The 22,859-nt window shown below is 42.5% G+C and overlaps 1 protein-coding gene across 4 annotated transcripts in view; it reads right to left on the reverse strand.

The window, feature by feature from the left end:
* Nucleotides 1-18,068, reverse strand: part of LY9 (lymphocyte antigen 9) — a 32,189-nt gene extending 14,121 nt beyond the window's left edge. For 3 of the 4 annotated variants that reach the window (XM_004027726.5, XM_004027728.5, XM_004027727.5), the window contains exons 1-3: nucleotides 17,931-18,068; nucleotides 14,139-14,468; nucleotides 308-583 (exon numbers count right to left, since the gene is read on the reverse strand). In XM_004027726.5, the coding sequence (XP_004027775.4) occupies nucleotides 308-583; nucleotides 14,139-14,468; nucleotides 17,931-18,054 (730 nt within the window). In that variant the 5' untranslated portion in view covers nucleotides 18,055-18,068. Of the gene's footprint in view, nucleotides 1-307; nucleotides 584-11,466; nucleotides 12,440-14,138; nucleotides 14,469-17,930 lie in introns of those variants that run through there. The other variant, XM_004027729.5, reaches the window with a different exon arrangement.
* Nucleotides 18,069-22,859: the final 4,791 nt, after the last annotated feature.

Genomic DNA, 22,859 nt, shown 5'->3' on the forward strand with positions numbered 1-22,859 from the left:
ATGTCCCCTCTCTGCCCTTCTGAGGGTACCCGGAAACACCTCCACCCAAGCAAAGACCAATCTGGACTCATGTATCCATATTGTCTTCTCCTCCCTTGCTCTAACCTTAGAGTATCACAGTGTTCTGGGCTTTCCCAAGTCCTGCCAGCCTCTGTCAGGCCCCTGAGAGTACAGAATAAGGGGTTTTGGGGCCTGTCCTCTTGCTTCCCCACCCCCTGTGTGTCTGACCAGGATCCTAGGGTTTAGACTCCACAGCTGCTCATATTGTTTCTGGAATTCCCTCAAGGGCCAAGTTGGAGCCAGTTACCTGTACAGAACTGCCCAATATGGACAGGGAGGGAGCTTCTCTGGCTGACGGGGTTCTGGGCTGTGCAGGTGTATGGCAGGTCTGGGTCACAGGGTGTTCGGGAGACAGTAAGAATGGAGCCTCCATTGGACTGAGAAGCATGGGGGTCCCTTGGGGTCCAGCTGTACAGAACACTTTTCTCTGCCCCCTTCACGGAGCACATTAGAGTGATGTTACAGGAGAAGTTCTCAGACACCTTCACAGACTTCATGGTGACTTGGGGCTCCTGCAGCTGCTCTGCAGGGACAACAGCATGGGAAGATGCTCAGATCCTTTTGCCAGCAGGAAAGCGCTGAGAGAAGAAGGGAGTGATAATAGGGGAGTTGGGGGCAGCAGAGAGAGGCCAGCATTACCTGTCGCAGGGACATCTTCTCTGCAGGCTGGGTTGACAGCCTCTCCTCTGTACTCCCATAACATCCTCTACAGGTGTTATCACCATGACTCAGCATGACTAATAGTCTGATTACTTCTCTCTCTCCCCGACCAGTGTAAGAACTCCTTGACGACAGGGCTGATTCCTGTGTCTGAACATCTAACACCCAGCCTGCCTTATGAAAAACACTCATGAATGTTCAATGAATAAATAGGTGAATGGCCCAGCCCCAAACACTATGGAGTGGGGAACTCTGCCTCTAGAATTTGAGTTGCCCGTGTCTTTGGTCTGAATTTAGGATGCATTGTGCTTCTAGATCTTCTTCCTTGTCTTCTCCTTTCCTTTTGTTCCATCTCCACTGCTCACCATGTATGTCCACATGTGTCAATGTTTCATTAAGTTATATTTCTTGAGACAGAGTCTCACTCTGTTACCCAGGCTAGAGTGCAGTGGCGTGATCACTGCTCACTGCAACCTCTGCCTCCTGGGTTCAAGCGATTCTCCTGCCTCAGCCTCTTGAGTAGCTGGGATTACAGGCACACACCACCACACCCGGCTAATTTTTGTATTTTTAGTAGAGATGGAGTTTCACCATGTTGGCCAGGCTGGTCTTGAACTCCTGACCTCAGGTGATCTGTCCGCCTTGGCCTCCCAAAGTGCTGGGATTACAGGCATGAGCCACTGCACCTGGCCCAATATTTCTTCTTTTGAATAGGTAATACATTAAAAAAAATTGAGAAAATACCAAAGGTACATAATGAAAAAAGTAAGCTTTCTAGCCTCCAGCCATTTATTTCATCTCCCCAAGAATTACTATTCCTGGAGGCAATTACTGTTATGGGTTTCTTGTTGATCTTTCCAGAGGTATTCTAGATGTAGACAGATATATGCATACTTTACACACTGTTTTGAACCTTAAAAAATTAACAATATATCTTGGAAATTATTGTACGTCATTTGTCAACACTTGTTGAGTTGATTCATTCTAATTCTATTAACTGCACAGAATTCCATTTCCTTAATAGATACAGAATACCCTACAAATCAATGAAAACGGTCAAATTATCTGATAGAAAGATGGTGTTATGAGCTAAACTGTGTCTCTGCAAAGTTTAAATGTTGAAGTCTTAACCTCTAGCACCTCAGAATGTGACCGTATTTGAAGATAGAACTATATTTGGAGATAGAAGTAATTAAGTTAAAATGGGGCCATTAGGGTGGGCCCTAGTCCGATATGAGTGGTATCCTTATAAGAAGATGAGATTAGAGCACAGACAATACAGACAGAGGGACACCCATGTGAAGACATGGAGAGAAAGTGGCCATGTGGGAGCCAAGGAGAGAGGCCTCAGAAGAAACCAAGCCTGCTGATACCTTCATTGGCCTCCAGAATTGTGTTCTGGAGAAATGTGGAATACATTTCTGTTGTTTAAGCTAGTCAGTCTGCAGTATTTTGTTATGGCAGCCCTAGAAAACTAACACAGATTTTGATACCAGAAGTGGGATGAAGCTCTAACAATCTAAAAATGTGAAGTGGCTTTGGAATGGGCTGATGGGTACAGATTGGAAGAATTTTGAGGTGTGTGCTAGAAAAATCTTAGATTGTCTTCAAGAGACTCTGGGTAGAAATATGAATATTAACGAAAATTTGGGTGAGCACTCAGAAAGAAAATAGGAACACTGCAGGGAATGCTGCTATTACCTTAGAGATATACATATGTGATCATGAGCAGAATGTTGATAAAAATATAAATATTAAATGTGTTGCTGGTGAGGTCTCAGACAGAAATTAGAAATATGTTACTGGAAACTGGAGGAAAGGGCATACTTGTTGTAAAGTGGCAAAGAACTCGGCCACATTGTATTCTAGTGTTTTGTGGAAAGCAGAATGTTTAAGTGATAAATTTGGGTACTTAGCTGTGGAGATTTCTAATCAAAGAGCTGAAGGCACTGCCTAGTTTCTCCTTGCTACTTATATAAAATGTGAGAAGAGAGAGAGAGGTTAAATAAGGAATTGTCAAGCAAGATGGAGCCAGAACTTAAAGCTTTGAAAAAATGTCATCCTATTCATATTGTGAAAAACGAGAAAGTGTGTCTGGAGAGAACACAAAGATTGTGGCTTGGCAATGTTTGCTAAAGAGGTTATGAGATTTGACCACCTCAGCAGAAATGCTGCCAGTCTGGACTGTAAGGGACAGAGACAGGACAAATGAAGGAGTGTGTCAGGCTTCTGGGATTTTATGAAATAAGTCAATACAGCTGTACAGCTGCAAATATGTATTATCCTTCAAGAAAAGGGAAGAGTGACCCCACAGGCAGTTCAGAAGTAGGCAGAGCTGCCACTGCCACCATAGGCCTAGAGGGCACAAACCTTGGGTAGGGTGAGGTGGTTTCCTCCTTGGTTCCAGGGGGCAGAACTGCCACTCAGGGCCAAGGAGGTGGTCCTGCTACTCCAGTGGGCCCAGAGGATAGAGCACTGAGCCAAAAAGGATTATGCTTGAGCCTTAAAATCTAATGGAATTTACCCTGTTAGATTTTGGACTTGTTTGGGACCTGTGACTTTTTTCTTCTTCCCAATGTCTCTCTTTTGGAATGGCAATCTCTATTCCATACCTGTTCCACCATTGAATTTTGGAGGCAGATAACTTCTCTGGTTTTGCAGGTTCACAAGTGAAGAAGAATTTTGCCTCAGGGTGAATCATATCTCAAGTCTCACCCATACCTGATTTAAATAATATTTAGATGGATTTTGGACTTACAGTTGATGCTGGAATGGGTTAAAACTTCTTGTGTTGTTGGAATGGGGTGAATGTATTTTGCATGTGAGAAGGACATGAATTTTGAGAGGCCAGAGGGTAGAATGTTAGGGCTGTATTCTGTCCTCCCACAACATTCATATGTAGAAGTTCTAATCCCGAGTACCTCAGAATGTGACTGTACTTGGAGACAGGGCATCTAAAGAGGTAATTAAGTTAAAATGGAATTGTTAGGGTGAGCCCTAATACAGTATGACCGATGTGCTTGTAAGAAGAGATTAGGACATAGACAACACAGACAAAGGAATGACTGTGGGGGCACAGTGAAAAGGTGGCCAACTACAAGCCGAAGAGAGAGGTCCCAGGAAAAACCGAACCTGCCAACACCTTGAACTTGGATTTCTAGTCTCCAGAATTGTGAGAAATAAATTTCTGTTGTGTAAGCCATCTATTCTGGGATATTCTGTTATGGCATCCCTATCACACTAATACAGATGAGTAAAGAATATTAATAGAGAGTTACAGAAAAGAGAATACAAATGGCTATTCAATACATGAAAAGATGGCTAGACACAGTGGCTCATGCCTATAATCCCAGCACTTTGGGAGGCTGAGGAGAGTGAATTGCTTGAGGCCAGGAGTTCAAGATCAGCCTGGCCAACATGGCAAAACCCTGTCTCCACTAACAATACAAAAATTAGCCAGGCATGTGGTGCATGCCTGTAATCCCAGCTTCCTCGGGGGCTGAGACGGGTGAATTGCTTGGACTCAGAAGGTGGAGGTTGCAGTGAACGGAGATTGCACCACTGCACTCCAGCCTGGGCAACAGAGCAAGACTCTCTATCAAAACAAACATAAAACATAAAACACGAAGAGATGCTCATCTCATTCATAAGAAAAATATAAATTTAAGCCATGAAATACTTTTGTAACTACTCAATTTATCAACAAAGAAATGTTTGACAATACTTTGTTATTGAGAATATAAGGAAATGGTGTCTCTCAAACATTGCTGGTGGGAGGATTACTTGATAACATGGAGGGAAATTCAGCAATATCTAGCAACATTAAAAATGTATATACTAAGCTAGGTGCAGTGGTGCCTGTAATACCAGCTTCTTTGGAGGCTGAGGTGGAAGGATTGTTTGAGGCCAGGAGTTTGGAATCAGCCTGGGCAACATAGTGAGAACCAGTCTCTACAAAATAAAATAATAATAAATAAAAACTGAGGATTTTAAAGCCAGGCATGGTGGCACATGCCTGTAGTCCCAGCTACTTGGGAGGTTGAGGGAAGGGGATAGCTTGAGTCCAGGAGTTTGAGACTAGCCTGGACAACAAAATGAGACTATGTCTCTATGAAATACTGGTAATAGTAGTAGTAATAATAATAATAATAATAAATTCAGGATTTAAAAGCTGGGCATGGTGGCAAGTACCTGTAGTCCCAGCTACTTGGGAGATAGAGGCAGGAGGATCACTTGAGCCCAGGAATTGGAGACAAGCCTAGGTGATGTAGTGGGACGATGTCTCAAAAAAAAATGCATATACCATTAGATTCAGTAATTTGACCCCATGTATATATTCTAGATGTATCCATCAGAATATAACCTAGTCACATAAGCGTGAAAAGATAGGTGCACAAGAATATTCATTGCAGCATTGTTTATAAGAGAAAATATTGGAAACAATGTTTCTATAAGCAGAAACAATATTTCTACAAGTAGGAGACCAGTTACATGAATTATGGCGATTATATAACATGTAAGGAATTTACGGGTGTGTCTTCTAATTTTGACATCTGTGTATACGGAATTAGGTGAAAAACGATCAATATAGTAGTCATATTTATCCTAGAGAGAGAAATTCCTGGAGAAAAAGAATGTCTGTTTTAAAAATAAAAGATCAAGAGAAGGGGCTTCGAAATGGCTGACTAGAAGCATTTAATGCCTACCTCCTCTACTTAGAAGAACAAAAGTAGTATACAAATAGTCATATTTCAAATACATTTTCCAAGGGAGAATGCTGGAATTCAACAGAGATGTGACAGGAAACACTAAAAGCAGGGAAGGAGAAGGAACAGAGGCAGCCTCCCTGGCTGAGATCTGCTGGGAGCTGGGAGTGATTTCCCAATAGAGGTGAGCGAGAGACTTCCAGTGGCCCACATCCCACTGCAGAATCATGCAGTCCTGGCCACATGAGACCCCTTTGACCCTCCCAATCCCTGAAACTACCATAGGGAGCTGCTGGGAGACTGTGGGGCGGAACTGCTCCAGGGAGGGAGCTCCTGCTGGGTTCCATACTCTTTCTGAGACCTCTGCAGTTATAGTAAGGGACCATTTTCAAACTTAGCCTTTGGCAGAATGCACGCTGTCCTGGGGCCCAGCAGTGCTGGGTCTGAGGTGTTAGGAAAACTAAAACTGTTGCTGCTGAGACTAGAGTATGGATTGGGAGCACTCTGCAGGTAGAGCTAAGTAGCAAGAGAGGTGTGGGTTGCAGTTTCTGGTCCTAGGAAGTGAATGCTGCTGTGACTGAGACTGGGTAAAGTAGTGGGCTGTGAGTTGCTGCTGCAACTTGGTTGCAAGCTGGGCAAAAGCTCCTGCAGCTAGTGCTGGCTTGGGGGAAGCCCTCCTAGGACTGAGGCTGAGAGGGATGCATATTCCCCATCTGCCATCCAAGGCTGTGGCCACTGAACCTGGCCTCACCTTCTCCAGTGGCAGGGCCTCACGGTGGCAGCCACTGTCCTCACCTGAGCACTCTGCCTGGGGCCTGAGGATGGCCCTGCTTCCGCATACCATAGCTGGTGTCTGCTTTCACCATTGGGGGGCCTGAGCGCAAGCCGACTCAACCTGGCTTCCCCCTTCCCCCTTGGAAAGAGAACACATAGGCCAGCATCTTGGGGATTGCCCAACCCAATCCACTGCCTTGGGCACCTGAGCATTTTTCCACAGGGGCCTAGGGTGGGCCTAACTCCCAGCCACTGCCACCTACCTGCAAGTGCCACCTGTGGTCCTGGAGACTGGTCTGCCCAGGCCATTGCAGCCACCATCAACATCAATGCACACTGCTTGGGACCCAGAGAATCATCCCACTACTGTCATTGCCCATGCCACACTGACTGCCTGGGGGCCTGAGAACCTGCTCACCACCCTTCAGTCCACTGCTGCCATTATCGGTATCTGAGCAAGCCACCTGGAGGCCTAAAAATCGGCCTGCTGATAAGCATAAACACAAGTGACAGCATACACTGCCTTGAGGCACAAAGATAGGTATGCTGCCACCACTGTGGCCTGATGACTGGCCCACTTGACATTTCAATCCTCAGCGCAACTTCACCACAGCCTCTGCTAATAAACACACTCTGACCTACTGAGGAAATCACAGATACCACTAATGTTATTTACAGCCAAATAAATCATACAGAGACTATACTACTGCATGCACCCAGAATCAAAGCCAGAGTGCCTACCCCAACAACACAATAGACACATATTCAGGAAAAAGACCTCCCCATGAAAGTAACTTAAAAAAATAAGAAGAAGCTCAGTGAGATACAAGAGAATTCTGAAAGACAATACAAAGAAATCAGAAAAACAATTTTGGATATGAATGACAAATTAACCAAAGAGATAGATATTTAAAAAACAGAATGAATAGAATTCTGGAATTGAAGAATTCACTGAAGGAAATACAAAATATACTTGAAAGCTTCAACAATAAACTAGATTAGGCTGAAGAAAGAATCTCACAACTTGAAGACAGGTCTTTTGAAATAATTCAGCCAAACAAAAAATAAATAAATAAAAAGAATAAAAAAGAATGAGCTAAACCTTTGTTACATTTGGGACTTCATAAAGTGATAAAATATTCAAATTATTTCATCCCTGAGGGCAAAGAGACAAAGAGCTGATTAGAAAATGTATTTAATGAAACAATAGCAGAAAACTCCCCAAGTCTAGCAAGAGTCTTAGACATCCAGATACAGGAGGCTCAGCGATTCCCAGGAAAATACAATGCAAAAAGATCTCCATGACACATCACAGTCAAACTATCTAAAGTCAAAGAGTAAATCATAAAAACAGTAAGAGAAAAACATCTAGCCACCTATAAATGAAAGCCCAGCAGGCTAATAGTGGATTCCTCAGCAGAAACTTTGCAGGCCAGAAGAAAATGGAATAATATATTCAAAGTGTCAACCAAAAATACTATATCTGGGAAAATTATTCTTCATAAAAAAGGAGAAATAGCGTTTCCCAGACAAGCAAATGCTGAGAGAATTTATTACCACTAGATGGGGTCTTACAAGAAATGCTCAAGGGAATCCTAAACCCAGAAGCAAAAGATGACATTTACCATGATGGAAACACACAGAAGTATAAAACTCATTTGTAAAGCAATCACACAAAGGGTGAAGAGAAAGGACTTGAATGATGTCACTACAGATACCCACCAAACCACAATGACAAACAATAAGAGAGAAAGAAACAAAGAATATATGAGACAACCAGAAAATAATTAACAGTATACAGGAAAAAGCTTCACATATCAATAGTAACTCTGAATGTAAATGGATTAAATTATCCATTTAAAAGATGTAGAATGGTGGAATGGATTTAAAAACACGATCCATCTATATGTTAATTACACGAACATTCACCTTAACAGTAAAGATATATAGACTACAAGTAAAGAAATGGAAAAACAATTCCATGCAAATGGAAACCAAAAGCAAGCAGGAATAGCTAGCTATATTTATATCAAATAAACAAACTTTAAGTCAAAAACAGTAAAAAAAAAAAAAAAAAAGACAAAGAATGCCATTATGTAATGATGAAGGGATCAATCCAGCAAGAGGATATAACAACTCTAAATGTATATGCACCCAACACTGGAGCACCCAGATTCATAAAGCAAATATTACCAGAGAGAGAGTGAGAGTAAGAGTGTGTGTGTGTGTGTGTGTGTGTGTGTGTGTGTGTGTGTGTGTGAGAGAGAGAGACAGAGAGAGAGAGACTGCAACAGAATAGTAGTGGAGGACTTCAGCACTCCACTCTCAGCATTAGACAGAGCTTCTAGATGGAAAATCAACAAAGAAACATTGGATTTAAATTGGAGTTTAGACCAAATGGACCTAACAGATATTTACAGAACATTCTATCCAACAGTTGCAGAATATACATTCTTTTCATTAGTAGATGAAGCATTCTCCGGGATAAACTATTTGTTAGACCACAATACAAGTCTCAACAAATTTTAAAAAATTGAAATCATATCAAATATCTTTTCAATCCCAATGGAATAAAACTAGAAATCAATATTAACAGGAACTTTGGAAATGATACAAACACATGGAAATTAAACAACATGCTCCTGACCATTGGGTCAACAAAGAAATTAAGATGGAAATTTAAAAAAAGTTCTTGAAACAAATGAAAAAGAAAACACAACATACCAAAAGCTATGGAGTACAGCAAAAGCAGCGCTGAGGGAAGTTTATAGAAATAAATGCCTACATGAAAAATGTATAAAGATCACAAATTAATAATGTAACAATGAACTTTAAGGAGCTAGAAAAGCAAGAACAAACTAAGCCCAAAATTAGTGGAAGAAAAGAAATAATAAATATCAGAGCAAAACTCGATGAAGTAGGGACTAAAAAAATGCAAAGAATCAATGAAAGAAAAAGTTAGCTCTTTGAAAAGACAGACAAAATTAATAACCTGCTAGCTAGGCTAATTAAGAAAAGAAGAAAGAAGACCCAAATAAACAAAATCAGAAAAAGTGGAGACATTACAACTGACATTACAGGAATACAAAAGACCAAAATCCAAAAGACCGTCAGAGACTATTATGAACAACTATACTCTGACAAACTGAAAAGCCTAGAGAAAATGGATAAATTCCTAGAAACATACAACCTACCAAGACTGAATCAGTAAAAAACAGAAAATCTGAACAGACACCAACGACAAGTAGTGAAATTAATCTGTAATAAAAAAGTCTCCCAACAGAGAAAAGCCCGAGACTGATGGAGTCACAGCCAAATTCTACCAAATATACAAATAATAACTAATATCAATCCTCCTAAAACTATTCTTAAAAATCAAAGTGGGGGGAATTTTCCTTAACTCATTCGATGAGGCCAGCATTATGCTAATACCAAAATCAGACAAGGACACAACAACAAAAAGAAAACTACAGGCCAATATTCCTGATGAACATAGATGCAACAATCCTCAGCAAAATACTAGCAAACAGAATCCAACAGCATATCAAAAAGATAATACATGATCAAGTGGTATTTATCCCAGGGATGCAAGGATGGTTTAACGTATGTAAATCAATAAATGTGATACATCACATCAATAGACTGAAGGATAAAAACCATATGATCATCTCAATGGTTATAGAAAGAGCACTTGATACAGTCCAAATCCCTTCCTGAAAAAATTTCTCAACAAACTAGGCATAGAAGGAATATACCTCAAAATAGTAAAGCCCATATATGACAATTCCGCAATTAGCATTGTACCAAATGGGGAAAAGCTGAAAGCCTTTCTTCTGAGAACTGGAACAAGATAAGGATACCCACTTTCACTACTTTTATTCAACATAGTACTGAAAGTTCTACTCAGAGAAATTAGGCAAAATAAAGAAATAAAAAACATTCAAAATGTAAAAGAGAAAGACAAATTGTTCCTCTTTGCTGATGATATAATTTTTTTTTTGAGACAGGGTCTCATTTTTTCACCCAGGCTGTAGTGCAGTGGTATAGTCATGACTCACTGCAGCCTCAGCCTCCTGGGATTCAAGCAATCCTCCCACCTCAGCCTCCAGAGTAGCTGATACTACAGGCACATGCCACCATGCCCAGCTAATTTTTGTATTTTTTGTAGAGATGGGGTTTTGCCATGTTGCTCAGGCTGGTCTTGAACTTCCGAGCTCAAGCAATCCACCTGCCTTGGCCTCCCAAAGTGCTAGGATTACAGGTGTGAGCCACCACGCTCAGCCTGAGGATATGATCTTATAACTAGAGAAACCTAAAGACTCCACCAAAAAACTCTTAGATTTGATAAATGAATTCAGTAAAGTTGCAGGATAGAAATCAGTGTACAAAAATCAGTAGCATTTCTATACACCAATAATTATTATTTAATCAAGAAAGAAATAAAGAAGTGAATCCCATTTACAACAGCTATTAAAAAACCCTAGGAACAAGTATAACCAAGGAGGTGAAAGATCTCTACAAGGCAAACTACAAAACACTGATGAAAAAATCATAGATGACACAAACAAATGGAGAAATATCCCATGCTCATGGACCAGAAGAATCAATATTGTTAAAATGACCATATTGCCCAAAGAATCTACAGATTCAAGACAATCCATATCAAAATACCAACCTTATTCTTCTCAGATTAGAAAAACAATCTTTTTAAAAAAAAATTTTTTTTTTTTTAGACACGGTTTTCACTCTGTCACCCAGGCTGGCATTCAGTGGCGTGATCTTGGCTCACTGCAACCTCTGCCTCCCAGATTAAAGTGATTCTCCCGCCTCAGACTTCCGAGTAGCTGGGATTACAGGCGCCCATCACCACCCGTGGCTAATTTTTGTATTTTTAGTATAGACGGGGTTTCACCATGCTAGCCAGGCTGGTCTCGAACTCCTGACCTCAAGAGATCTGCCTGCCTCAGCCTCCCAAAGTGTTGGGATTACGGGCATGAATCACTGTGCCTGGCCAGAAAAAAAAATCCTAAAATATATACGGAAGCACAAAAGACCATGAATAGTCATAGCAATGCTAAGCAAAAAGAACAAAGCTAAAGGCATCACATTACTCGACTTCAGTATACAGTATATGGCTATAGCAACCAAAACAGCATGGTATTATAAAAATAGACACATAGACCAATGGAACAGAATAGAGAACACAGAAATAAAGCCACAGATTTATAGCCAATTGACCTTTGACAAATCCAACAAAAACTTACACTGGGGAGAAAAGATACTTTTTATTTATTTATTTATTTATTTATTTATTTATTTATTTATTTTTATTTTTTTAGAGACCATGTGCAGTTTAATTGTGGGGAGGCTGAGGAAAGCAGCATTTTTACCAAATTGGTGTAAAAATAAAATGGGGTCCACACGTGTACACTGGCAGCTACAGTAAATTTAAAAATCTGAGCAGCAATTTGAACCATTTCTTGGAAAAACAAACACTGACAAACACTGAGTTGGTGCCTGGCGCGGCCTGCAGGGTTGGAGGCCAGCTCCGCATCACGGGTGCAGCCCCGCACTGTGGGCCTGCATCCCGAGGATCCCGGCTCCTCGGGGAGTGGCCGGTGACCTCCCACGCAGTGGGCTGAGCCAGACCTGGCTGAGAGGGGGCCGCAGCCAGCAGGCCCGGATGGCCGCCCGCGCCTGCAGGGGACATTGGGGAAATGGGTGCAGTGTGCGGGACCCGCATGCTGCCCGAGGAGTCTTTGCAGGGTGGACAGGCTTGGGAGTCTCTACCAGCAATGCAATAAATAAGCAAATCCAAGCGGAGAAAGACCAAGCACAAACCCCACTGGCACACAAGGCCCAGCCCGGTTCCTGCGGGCATCACCGGCTCTTCACAGACCAGGAGTCTCCAAGTTGGCGGCTCCGGTGTTCCCGACGTGCCATGGGAGGCGGCGGGTGGGTGGGACACGCCTAACGCCCACGTCTAGCAGCCTCGGGGGGCAGTGGCACTGGGCCTGGCAGGGTCCCATCGGCAGGACCCTTCCAGCTCTGCTGCGCGGCGGTGAGGTGGGAATGGCGGAGCGGTCTCCAGTGGCAGGTGGGGGCGCGGGCCTAGCCCTCCCGCACGCTCACACGTGGCTCAGCCAGGGTGCTGATGATGGACTCCAGGCTGCTGCCCTCCAGGAGCGTGCGGTGGTCACCCTCGATTACGTGGACGGACAACTTTTCAATAAATGGTGCTGGGAAAATTGAATAGTCACATGCAGAAGAATGAAGTTGAACCCCTATTTCTCATCATATAAAAAACCTCCTCAAAATCAGTTAAAAGACTTGAATGTAAGACCTGAAACTATAAAAATACTAGAAGAAAACCTAGGGAAAACTCTCCTGGACATTGGTCTGGACAAATAAATTTATGACTAAGACCTCAAAAGCACAGGCAACAAAAACAAAAATAGACAAACGGGATTTAAACTAACAAGCTTTTGCACAGCAAAAGAAATAATCAACAGAGTGAAGAGACAACGAGTTGAATGGCAGATATATTTGTAAACTATTCATCTGACAGGGAACTAATATCCAGAACATACAAGGAACTCAAATAACTCAACAAGAAAAAACAAATAATTCTATTAAAAAGTGGGCAAAGGATACAGACATTTCTCAAAAGAAGACATACACACGACCAACAGATATATTAAAAATGCTCAATATCACCAATTATCTGAGAAATACAAATCAAAATCACAATGAGATATTATCTCACTCCAGTCAGAATGGCTGTTATTTGAACACTAACCACATGTTGGCAGGATGTGGAGAAAAGGGGAAATCTTAGACACTCTTGGTGGGGATGGAAACCAGTACAGCCACTATGCAAAACAATACGAAGATTTCTCAAAAAACTAAACATTTAATTAGCATTTGATCCAGTAATACCACTACTGGATATCTACCCAAAGGAAAAGAAAAGAAATTGATATATGCAAGGAATACCTGCATTTGTATGTTTATTGCAGCACTATTCTCAATAGCAAAGATATAGAATTAATCTGTGTCCCTTAGCGGAAGAATGGATAAAGAAAATGCTGTATACACATACATACATGTATTTATACACATCATGGAATACTAATCAGCCACAAAAGAATGAAGTCATGTCTTTTGCAGCACCATGGATGAAACTGGAGGCCATTATCCTAGCTGAAATAACTCAGAAACAGAAAGTAAAATACCACACGTTCTCACCTATAAGTGGAAGCAATGGGTACACATGGACATACAGAGTAGGAATAATGGATAGTGGAGCCTACAAGAGGTAGGAGGGTGGGAGAGGAGTGAGGGCTGAAAAATTATCTATTGAGTACAATGGTCACTCTTTGGGTGATGGGTGCACTAAAAGCCCAGACTTCCCCAGCATGCAATATGTGCATGCAATAAATCTACACTTGTACCCCCTAAATATATTTAAACATTTTAAAAATCCATAAAAACAATGAAATCATGTCTTTTGCGGCAACGTGGCTGAAACTGGAGGTCATTATCTTAAGTGAAATAAGCTAGGCACAAAAAGACACATATCGCATGTTCTCACTTATATGTTGGTACTAAAAATTTTGATCATGTGGAGGTAGATGGTGGAAAGATAGATAGCAGAGACTGAGAAGGGTGAGTGTGGGGAGTGGGGGGATGATGAAGAGAAGTGGGTTAAAGGGTACAAACATACAGTAAGATAGAGAAAATCAATTCAATTTTTGATAGCAGAGTAGGGTGACTATACTTAACAGGAATATATTGTACTCAGGCAGCAGACACACTGAAAACCCTGACTTGATCAGTATGCACTATATACATATAACAAAATTTCACACATACCCCATAAATTTGCACAAATAAAAAAAAGAAAAGATCAAAACACAGAAGCTCTCTGGAACTCACCATAGACGAACAGGGTGAATTCCTCCTCGGTGGTGACTTCAAAATTCCTTTGGTTTATCTGGGCTTTGTAGGATCCTGCATCATTCAGAGTCAGATTGCTGATGCACAGGGAGTAACTCCACTTGGTGATGTCTAGTCGGCCCAGGTAGCTTTTGACCATAATGGTTACATTTTCTTTGGGACGTGCAAAAGCAAGAGCATTTTTGGGACCAATCCAGATGACGTTCTCAATCTCTGTGTCTACTGAGATGTTTAGGGGGAGAGTCACAGAACCCCCTAGGATCCCTGACACCACTGTTGGGGCTGAGTCCTTTCCAGAGGCTCTTAGTCCTGCAGAGATAGAAGAGGGACTTGGAGGAGCAGCTAGACTCCTTGAGCTAGCCTTCTTTCTTTCACTCTGTGAATATACGTTGGGCATAAATGTCAGATGCTGAGAAATGAAATGAGATTCTTGTTCTCCTTCTTCTAGGTCAATTGCCTAGCACAGTCATTAATTCCTCCATTCTCCAAACACTGTCTCCCTTAAAAGCAGCCACAACAATCTGTGAAACAGATCTTCTGGGTTTCTGTTCCAGTAGAGGAATTAGCCTTGTGACTTTGGGTACATTTCTGAATTTTTCAGTGAATCAGTTTACTTATCTAAAAGATTGAAATGCTCATACCTGCACCATTTTCTTCAAGGGATATGGTAAAAATGAAATGAAAGCAGGTTGCTTCAAATTGTGAAGAGCCAATGAAGTAAAAAGGAGCATATTTTTTAAAATATGGGTGGGTAGAGGGATGGTTAGATGGGCAGGCGAGTGATAAAGCAAGCAAAGTAAAACGTTTGTGTTAGAATCTAGGTAGTAGGCCTATGAATGTTCAGGGTAAATGCTCCAACTTTTCTGAATGTTTGAGAACTCTCATAGCAGTGTTGGGAACTAAAGGAGCTTCTCCTACCTCTACCTCACCCTACTTTTCCCCTTATTGTCCATGGCATCTCAGATTGACTTTGGTTTGGCCAGGTTTGGGGGTGGGAATAGCTGGTGGTACTAATACAGTTCCTGATTTCCTCATCTTAGGCAAGATCATATTCCTGATAAACATTGTTACCAAGGCATCTAGGAAGCTGGTATTTGGCCAAGGCAGTTAATTTTCTTGTAGCGACCCTGTGGGTGTCTTCTGGGTGACCCTAGCTTGGATTCCCAGATTCCAGGGCTTCCGAGGCTCTGGAGAGCACTTTGGAAATTCTAGACCAAAACAGATGGGTTTGGGACCCAGACTCCACCAGGAATTCTGGGTGGAAAATAAGTAGAAAATGTTAGAGACAAAAAAGGAGCATAAGCATAGCCTGGAGGGGCGGAAGAAAGCTGAAGCAAGCTCTGAAAACCCAGAGGATACAGAATATGCAGACACTGGAAGGAGAGAGGCTGCTTGGTGCAGGTCATGGGGGTTCTCTGCTTAGACTTCCATCAGCCAAGCACTTGCACCTTGTGGAGAGGCAGCTATGGAGCATGCAGGGCTAGGGATCCTGGACATGAGAAGGTCGGGTCAGGTGGATTCTTTAGGCAGATTCAGGCTGAGTTGATGTGAGGTTGGTTTGAGGTTTTCTAAAAGAGAGCTCTTCCCATCTGGAAGAGACTGCTTATGATTGCTATGTGTGCATTAGGTACTTTATGTAAATTATCTCATTTAATTCTCATAACTATACTATAATTAGCCCCTTTTTACAGATGAGGAGCTGAAATTTAGAGAATTTAAGCCACTTCCCTGAGATTACAGGGTTGATCAGTCACAGAGTCCAGATCCTATGTCCATGATGCCCCTGGAGTAGGGAGGCCAGGAGTACTGTCCATCTGTATCCTGGAAGCCCAGGAGCTGCTGGGTCTTGACTGGGTGCATATGACTCGTTTTGACTTCAAATTTTCTTACATCAGACAAAAACCATAAACAAAAGCCTCACAGACTGTCAGTGGAGGTGGCAGGATGTGGGCCTCACAGGGCAAATCTTGTTGCAGAAGACAGTGCAATGCAGCTCCCAGTACAATGACAGGTCCCCAGTACCAGTCATTTTATTTTGAATTGCACCATAGGACAAATAATAAAAGAGCATTCAAAGATTGCAATAACTGAATTTGACTCACCTGTCTCTTAATAGTTTCCAAAGAATGCACATAACAGTAATTATAATAACAATCATAGCTTCTGCCAACTATGTGCCACTATACGTGTGTGTGTGTGTGTGTGTGTGTGTGTGTGTGTATAGATCATCTACAATCTGTAAGAGTGTTGCATGATGCATCCTACTAACTACATTTTACACTTAAGAAATAGAGGCCCTCATCACTAATAAATGATGGAGCAACGATTTAATTTCAGATGTTCCTGATACTAAAGTGAGAGAGGTTTTTTCACTCGACTGCCTTTTAAGTTCCTGAAATGACTCTTCGGAGATACAAAAGCATCATCCTTTCAGACCAAAAGAGTGAGATTTGAGGTCATCCTAATCAGTGGAGCCAGACCGAAGGAGATGCCTCTTTGCTCTGAACTGTTTGAAATTCACTGCATTGACCATCTGCGGCTTGGATGACCTTGAATGTAGCTTATTTCAGGTTTGCTCAACACAATCAAGGAACACCCCAAAGATTGGAGGTAAGCATAAACAGCCTTGCTGCTTTCTGTGTGTTTTGATGAGCCAAGATAAAATTGAAAGTGAAGAGAGGTCAGACTGGACCTCAGCTCTGAGGTCTAGGCTCCTCGTTCACCCATATCTGCATCTAGGAGTGTTTCTAGAGCTCCCTTCAGGCACCAACTGCCAAACCCCACTGCTCTCAGATCTCTAGTGCTACCTGCACCATCATCCCTGAAGCCCTGGAGAAAGCGGGAGCACAGAAGGACAGTAGCTGCCACAGTCCCAGGTGGCTGAGATCCTCTCTGGGGTACTGGATTGGCTCTATCTGCTGGACAGTGGGGTTCCGGGCCATGCAGCAGAGAGATGTTTCCCAGGAGTTGGGCCTTGATAGGGAGGAATAAGGTTGAGGAGAAAAGGATATCCAGATAAACACCACCTTGCCCATGGTCACCTAACCGCCTCCAGGTCCCCAGTGAAGCCTCAGTAATAAAGCCAGCATATATGATAACCAAGGCAGGATATGTAGAAAGAAGCTCCAGAAGTTCTCTCCATCCCTAGGAAATTGCTAGGTGGCTTCTTATCAGGGGATTTTCCTGGATCCCTCTGTGGGTTTTATCCACACTATACAGGGAACAAACTCATTATGTACTTGGCATTTCTTAGGAAAATGTGAGGGTGAGAGAAATGTAGTTTGAGCCCAGAGCTATTTGAGACCGGGGCTAGAATGTTACCCCCTTCATAGTGCACGAATATGCACACATGCAAAGTAATTTCTGGCAAGGAGATGAGTTTCCCAATTTTACCAACAAGAACTGGGCTCACGCCTGTAATCCCAGCACTTCAGGTGGCTGAGCCAGGCAGATCACGAGGTCAAGAGATCGAGACCACCGTGGCCAACATAGTGAAACCCTGCCCCTACTAAAAATACAAAGATTAGCTGGGTGTGTTGGCATGCACCTGTAATCCCAGCTACTCAAGAGGCTGAGGTAGGGGAATCGCTTGAACCCAGGAGTTGGGGGTTGCAGTGAGCCGAGATTGCGCCACTTCACTCCAGCCTGGCAACAGAGTGAGACTCCGCTAAAAAAAAGCAAAAAACAAAAAAAGAATCTCCCAGGCAGGGAATGCAACTGGCCTCAGAAGAACCGCAGTAGCAAGAAGTGGTGGCCATAAAGTGGACTTACCCATGAGCAGGAAGAGGAGAGAGGTCTGTAGAACAGAAGAGAATATTTGCAGCTGACTCCTCTGTGGCTTACTGGAGAAAGGCCCAGGAGCCCAGTCATCTGTGTGACTCTTTGGTGCCACCATGATGATCTATTTTCAGAACTGAGACTGAAGGAGGATGCACTTACCACAGCTTCCGCACGTGTCACAGCTTCTGCATGTGTATATGAGTGTGTGTGTGCATGTGTATGTGTATGTGTGTGTGTCTCAGAGGGAGGGTTGTTTATACAAAACACCACAGACTCCTCCCATCTGCGCAGGCAGGTAGAGGTCCCAAGTCTATTCAGGGCCTCATTTGTGACTGACGTGGAGCATCACTTGCTTTGACATCAAGGGACTTGGGTTCTAAATTTGGCTTCTAAAGGTGACTGCTAAAGATCTGTACCTCCTGGCATTCATGCCTCTGTGTAATCACCTCTTCTTGAGTGTGGCCTGGATTTAGTGACTTGCTTCAAGTGAATAGAATGTGGCAGAGATGTGGGATGGGTCACTTCTGAGATTAGGTTACAAAAAAGCTGTGACTTCCATCTTGGGTTAGCATGTGTGTGCATATGCGCTCTCTCTTTCTCTTGCCCTCTCTCCCTCTCTTTCTTTCCCACTATCTCTGTCTCCCTACCTTACACTGAGGGGAGCCAGGTATTATTTTGTGAGATACTTTAGGGAGAGGGTTCCAAAACAAAGAACAGAGGGAGGCCCCCAGCCAACAATCGGCGAGGAGCTGATTCCTCTGGCCAACTGTCCATGAGGACTGAGGCTAGCCAAGAATCACATGAGTGAGACTGGAAGTGGATCCTCCCCAGGAGGGCCTTGAAATGACTGCAGCCCTGGCTGACACCGTGATGTTAGTTGTGTGAGTACCTTAAGCCAGAGGCACCCAGCTAAGCCATGCCCAGATTCCTTATCAAGAGAAACTGTGAGATAATAAATGTTTGGTTTTTAAATTTTTTTCAATTTTTTATTTTTCATCAAAAATGCTTATTGTTTTTAGCTGTGAAGTTTGGGGCAATTTGTTACACAGCAACAGATAACTAATACAGTGACCCAATACATTTTCTATTTTGCTCAAGGCAGTTTGTGCTAGCTTTCTGTCACATGCAATGAAGGACTTTTAATATGGACAAAGGCATCAGGGAGACTGCAATGGGGGTGGACATCGTATGTGACAGTGTAGAGGTGACTGAGTTGAAAAGGTAGGCTGGAGAATGGCATGATTCCCTATATCCTGACTTGGGAAACTGTCTTTTTCTCCTCCTTCTTCTTGTCAGTAGCGTAATAGCTGGCCATGCTATAGTTTGTGTTTCGGGCTTCAGGTCATTTGTTTACTTAGGCTGTAACATTAAGGGGACTTGGCAGGAAAACTTGAGGCTGGCAGAGTGTGTAGTTTTAGCTAATATTCAATGAAAGCTTACAGAGTGCTAGTCCATCTTCTGACACTTTAACATATTCACTCATTTGATCTTACAATAGTTTTATGAGATATCTTTTATCATCCCCATTCTATAAATGAGAAAACTGAGGTGGAGAGGGGTTAAATAGCTTACTATAAGTTTTATAGTTAGTAAGGACTTGAACCCAGGAAGTCTGGGTTCAAAGGAAGAAGGGAGAGAGAGCGAGGAACCATTAAGATAACAGGCTTATGTCCATGGAAAGCATCTTTAGAGGCTGGTCATGATCTGATGTTGCACAATATTGAAAGTGACAGAATCTCGAAAATCTTTAAATTTTGTGCACTAGGAGCATGTCTTGTTTCACTCTAGCCTTGGTCCTGTGACTAGAACATGGGCTGTCTAGACGGGATTGCAGGACATACGGTCAGGAGAAGTTACCAGAGCCCAGATAAAGCATCCTGTTACCAAGCTAAAGGCAACAAGAATCCAGTAGGAGTAGGAAGCTTCCTGGAGCTACAGAGTGGAGGGAGAATGGGTGGAACGGATGAGCCTGGGGATGAGAAGACAGGTGCGGAAGCTATTGAAGGAGTCTGAGTACAGAACATGAGAGCAGGAACAGTCTGCATGGGAGGCGAGGGCAAAGGCAGAAGGGAATTCAGAGAGATTGGTAATAATAAAAATCATTACTAACATTTATTGCGTAATTACTATGAGTGAGCCTCTGTGTTTAGAACTTTACATATGTTTTCTCCTTTAATCCTAAGATAGACCCTATTTGGATGATACTCCAATTATCCCCATTTTAGAGATGAGAAAACTGAGATTTAGGAAAGTAACATCACTGAAATGACCTCCTTTGAAGTTGTGACCATAGGAGGACACAGCCTTATAATACACAAAATCCAATTTAAGTATTATCATTTAAGTATAGTAAAACCTAAATTAATATAAATTTTGGTATGATGCATTTGTTAAGTGTGCCCTGTCCTCACATGGGGAGGGCTAATATTCTCATCAGGACAGGGAGGCAAAGGCACTAGCACTGGGAATAAGGGAGCAATATCCAGTGATGTTGGCCCCGGCGTCTCCAGTGTTGTCCTTCTCAGTATACTTCAACCAGCCCAGCAAGTGGATGTGACTGACTGGAAAATTTTTGAAATCCATGCTACTGTCCTTGGAGTCCAGCCAGCTACAGGCCCAGAATCACCCCTGTCAACTGGGCATTGCCTCCAGGTAGCATCAGACTCCAGCCTGGGTTGAGATTTGGGTCTGGCAGCCACAACCACATACTCAGCTGTGTTGCTTCACCACCAGCCCCCAACCAACACTTCATTCACTGTGCAATTAAGACGACCTTGCATTTTACACAGTTGCATTTTTTTGGACTTTATTTCTAATGTTGTATTGACTTGCAGTATATATATGCTACTACAGATTGGAAGAATATGAAAGACTGTAGAATTTTGACAAGCTCAAAGCTTTTTACACTTAGATGGAAAGACAAATATATGTTAGGAGCTAAAGAAATTCAACATCAAATCAACTGCTGCAGCCACAGTAGAGGGAAGAATTAGGGAATGTCACAGTGTTCAAGTGGAATCTAGGGATACAGGCTATGAGACCAGCCTTTTAGAGGGTAGCAACAAAACAAGCAAAAAGTGGTGCTGCCGGCTGGGCACATTGGCTCACGCCTGTAATCCCAGCACTTTGGGAGGCCGAGGTGGGCGGATCACGTGAGGTCAGGAGCTCAGGACCAGCCTGACCAATATGGAGAAACCCTGTCTCTATTAAAAATACAAAATTATTGGGAGGCGGAGGCGGGCGGATCACGAGGTCAGGAGATCGAGACCATCCTGGCTAACATGGTGAAACCCCGTCTCTACTAAAAAAAAAAAACAAAAAACCAAAAAAACAAAATTAGCCGGGCGTGGTGGCACACACCTGTAATCCCAGCTACTGGGGAGGCTGAGGAAGGAGAATCGCTTGAACCTGGGAGGCGGAGGTTGCGGTGAGCCGAGATTGTGCCATTGCACTGCAGCCTGGGCAACAAGAGCGAAACTCCACCTCAAAAAAAAAAGGGGTGCTGGTAATACCATTAGTTAACATGTCAGTGATATTTCTGGTCATTAAGCAACTTTAGCTAATTGAGAAGGTACCCCAGGAAATGGCTGTAAATGGGATGACATAATTGTTTCTTTTGTGGTTATGAATCTTTCAATCCTGGGAAAATAAGGAATACAAAATAGACATGTTCAAGGTAATCAGTATTTTTTAAGTATACGTATTGTTTGAGGAAATTTAGTTCATTAAAATTGTAGTAAACTTTGTTGCCATGGTTTGAATGTATTTGTCCCTCCAAAATTCATATGTTGGAAACTTTTTTTTTTTAAATGAGATGGAGTCTCACTCTATCACCCAGGTTGGAGTGTAGTGATGCAATCTCAGCTCACTGCAACCTTTGCCTCTTGGGTTCAAGTGATTCTCCTGCCTCAGCCTCCTGAGTAGCTGGGACTACAGGCACGTGCCACCACACCTGACTAATTTTGTATTTTTAGTAGAGACAGGGTTTCACTATGTTGGCCAGGCTGGTCTCGAACTCCCAACCACAGGTGATCCACCTGCCTCAGCCTCCCAAAGTGCTGGGATTACAGGTGTGAGCCACTGTGCCTGTCCTATATGTTGGAACTTAAACCCCAAAGCGATAGTATTGAGAGGTGGGGCCTTTTGGGAAATGATTAAGTCATGAGCACTCTGCTTTCATATATGGGATTAATGTCCTTATAAAAGAGACTTCAGAGAGTTATCTGGCCCTTTCTTGCCCTTCCACTATTCTGCCATGTGAAGACAGTGTTCATCTCCTCTGGAGGATGCAACAACAAGGCCCCACCTTGGAAGCAGAGAGTGAGCCCTAACCAGACCGAGAGTCTGCTGGCACCTTGATCTTGGACTTCCCAGCTTGCAGAACCATAAGAAATAAATTTCCACTACTTATAAATTGCCCAGTTTAAGATATTTTTGTTATAGCAGCCAGAATGAACTGAGATATTTGTGTTTCTCATTTAAACTATGTAATTGATTTACATTTGTGCCTTTGTGATTTTAGTTGGAAATCTTAATTTACATGAAGAATTGAATAATTTAAGACAACTTAAGAATGACCACACTTAGAAGTTTAATGTGTTAGGTTTACAAGCCTTTAAGTATTTGGGAAGGTTTATTTGCTGATTAAAATACTTTAAAACAAAACTAAATATATTACATTTATAAGTTAGAATAATAAGGGAATCAACTTATAAATTTGTAAAATGAGTCAAATTATTATTATTATTTTATTTTTGAGACAGGATGTTGCTCTGTGACCAAGGCTGAAGTGCAGTGGTACGATCTCGGCTTACTACAACCTTTACTTCCCTGCTCAAGCGATCCTCCAGCCTCAGCCTCCTGAGTAGCTGGGACCACAGTCATGAGCCACCATGCCCGCCTCATTTTTGTATTTCTTGT

This window comes from Gorilla gorilla, chromosome 1, assembly GCF_029281585.2.
Source record: "Gorilla gorilla gorilla isolate KB3781 chromosome 1, NHGRI_mGorGor1-v2.1_pri, whole genome shotgun sequence".
NCBI classification, from domain to species: domain Eukaryota; kingdom Metazoa; phylum Chordata; class Mammalia; order Primates; family Hominidae; genus Gorilla; species Gorilla gorilla.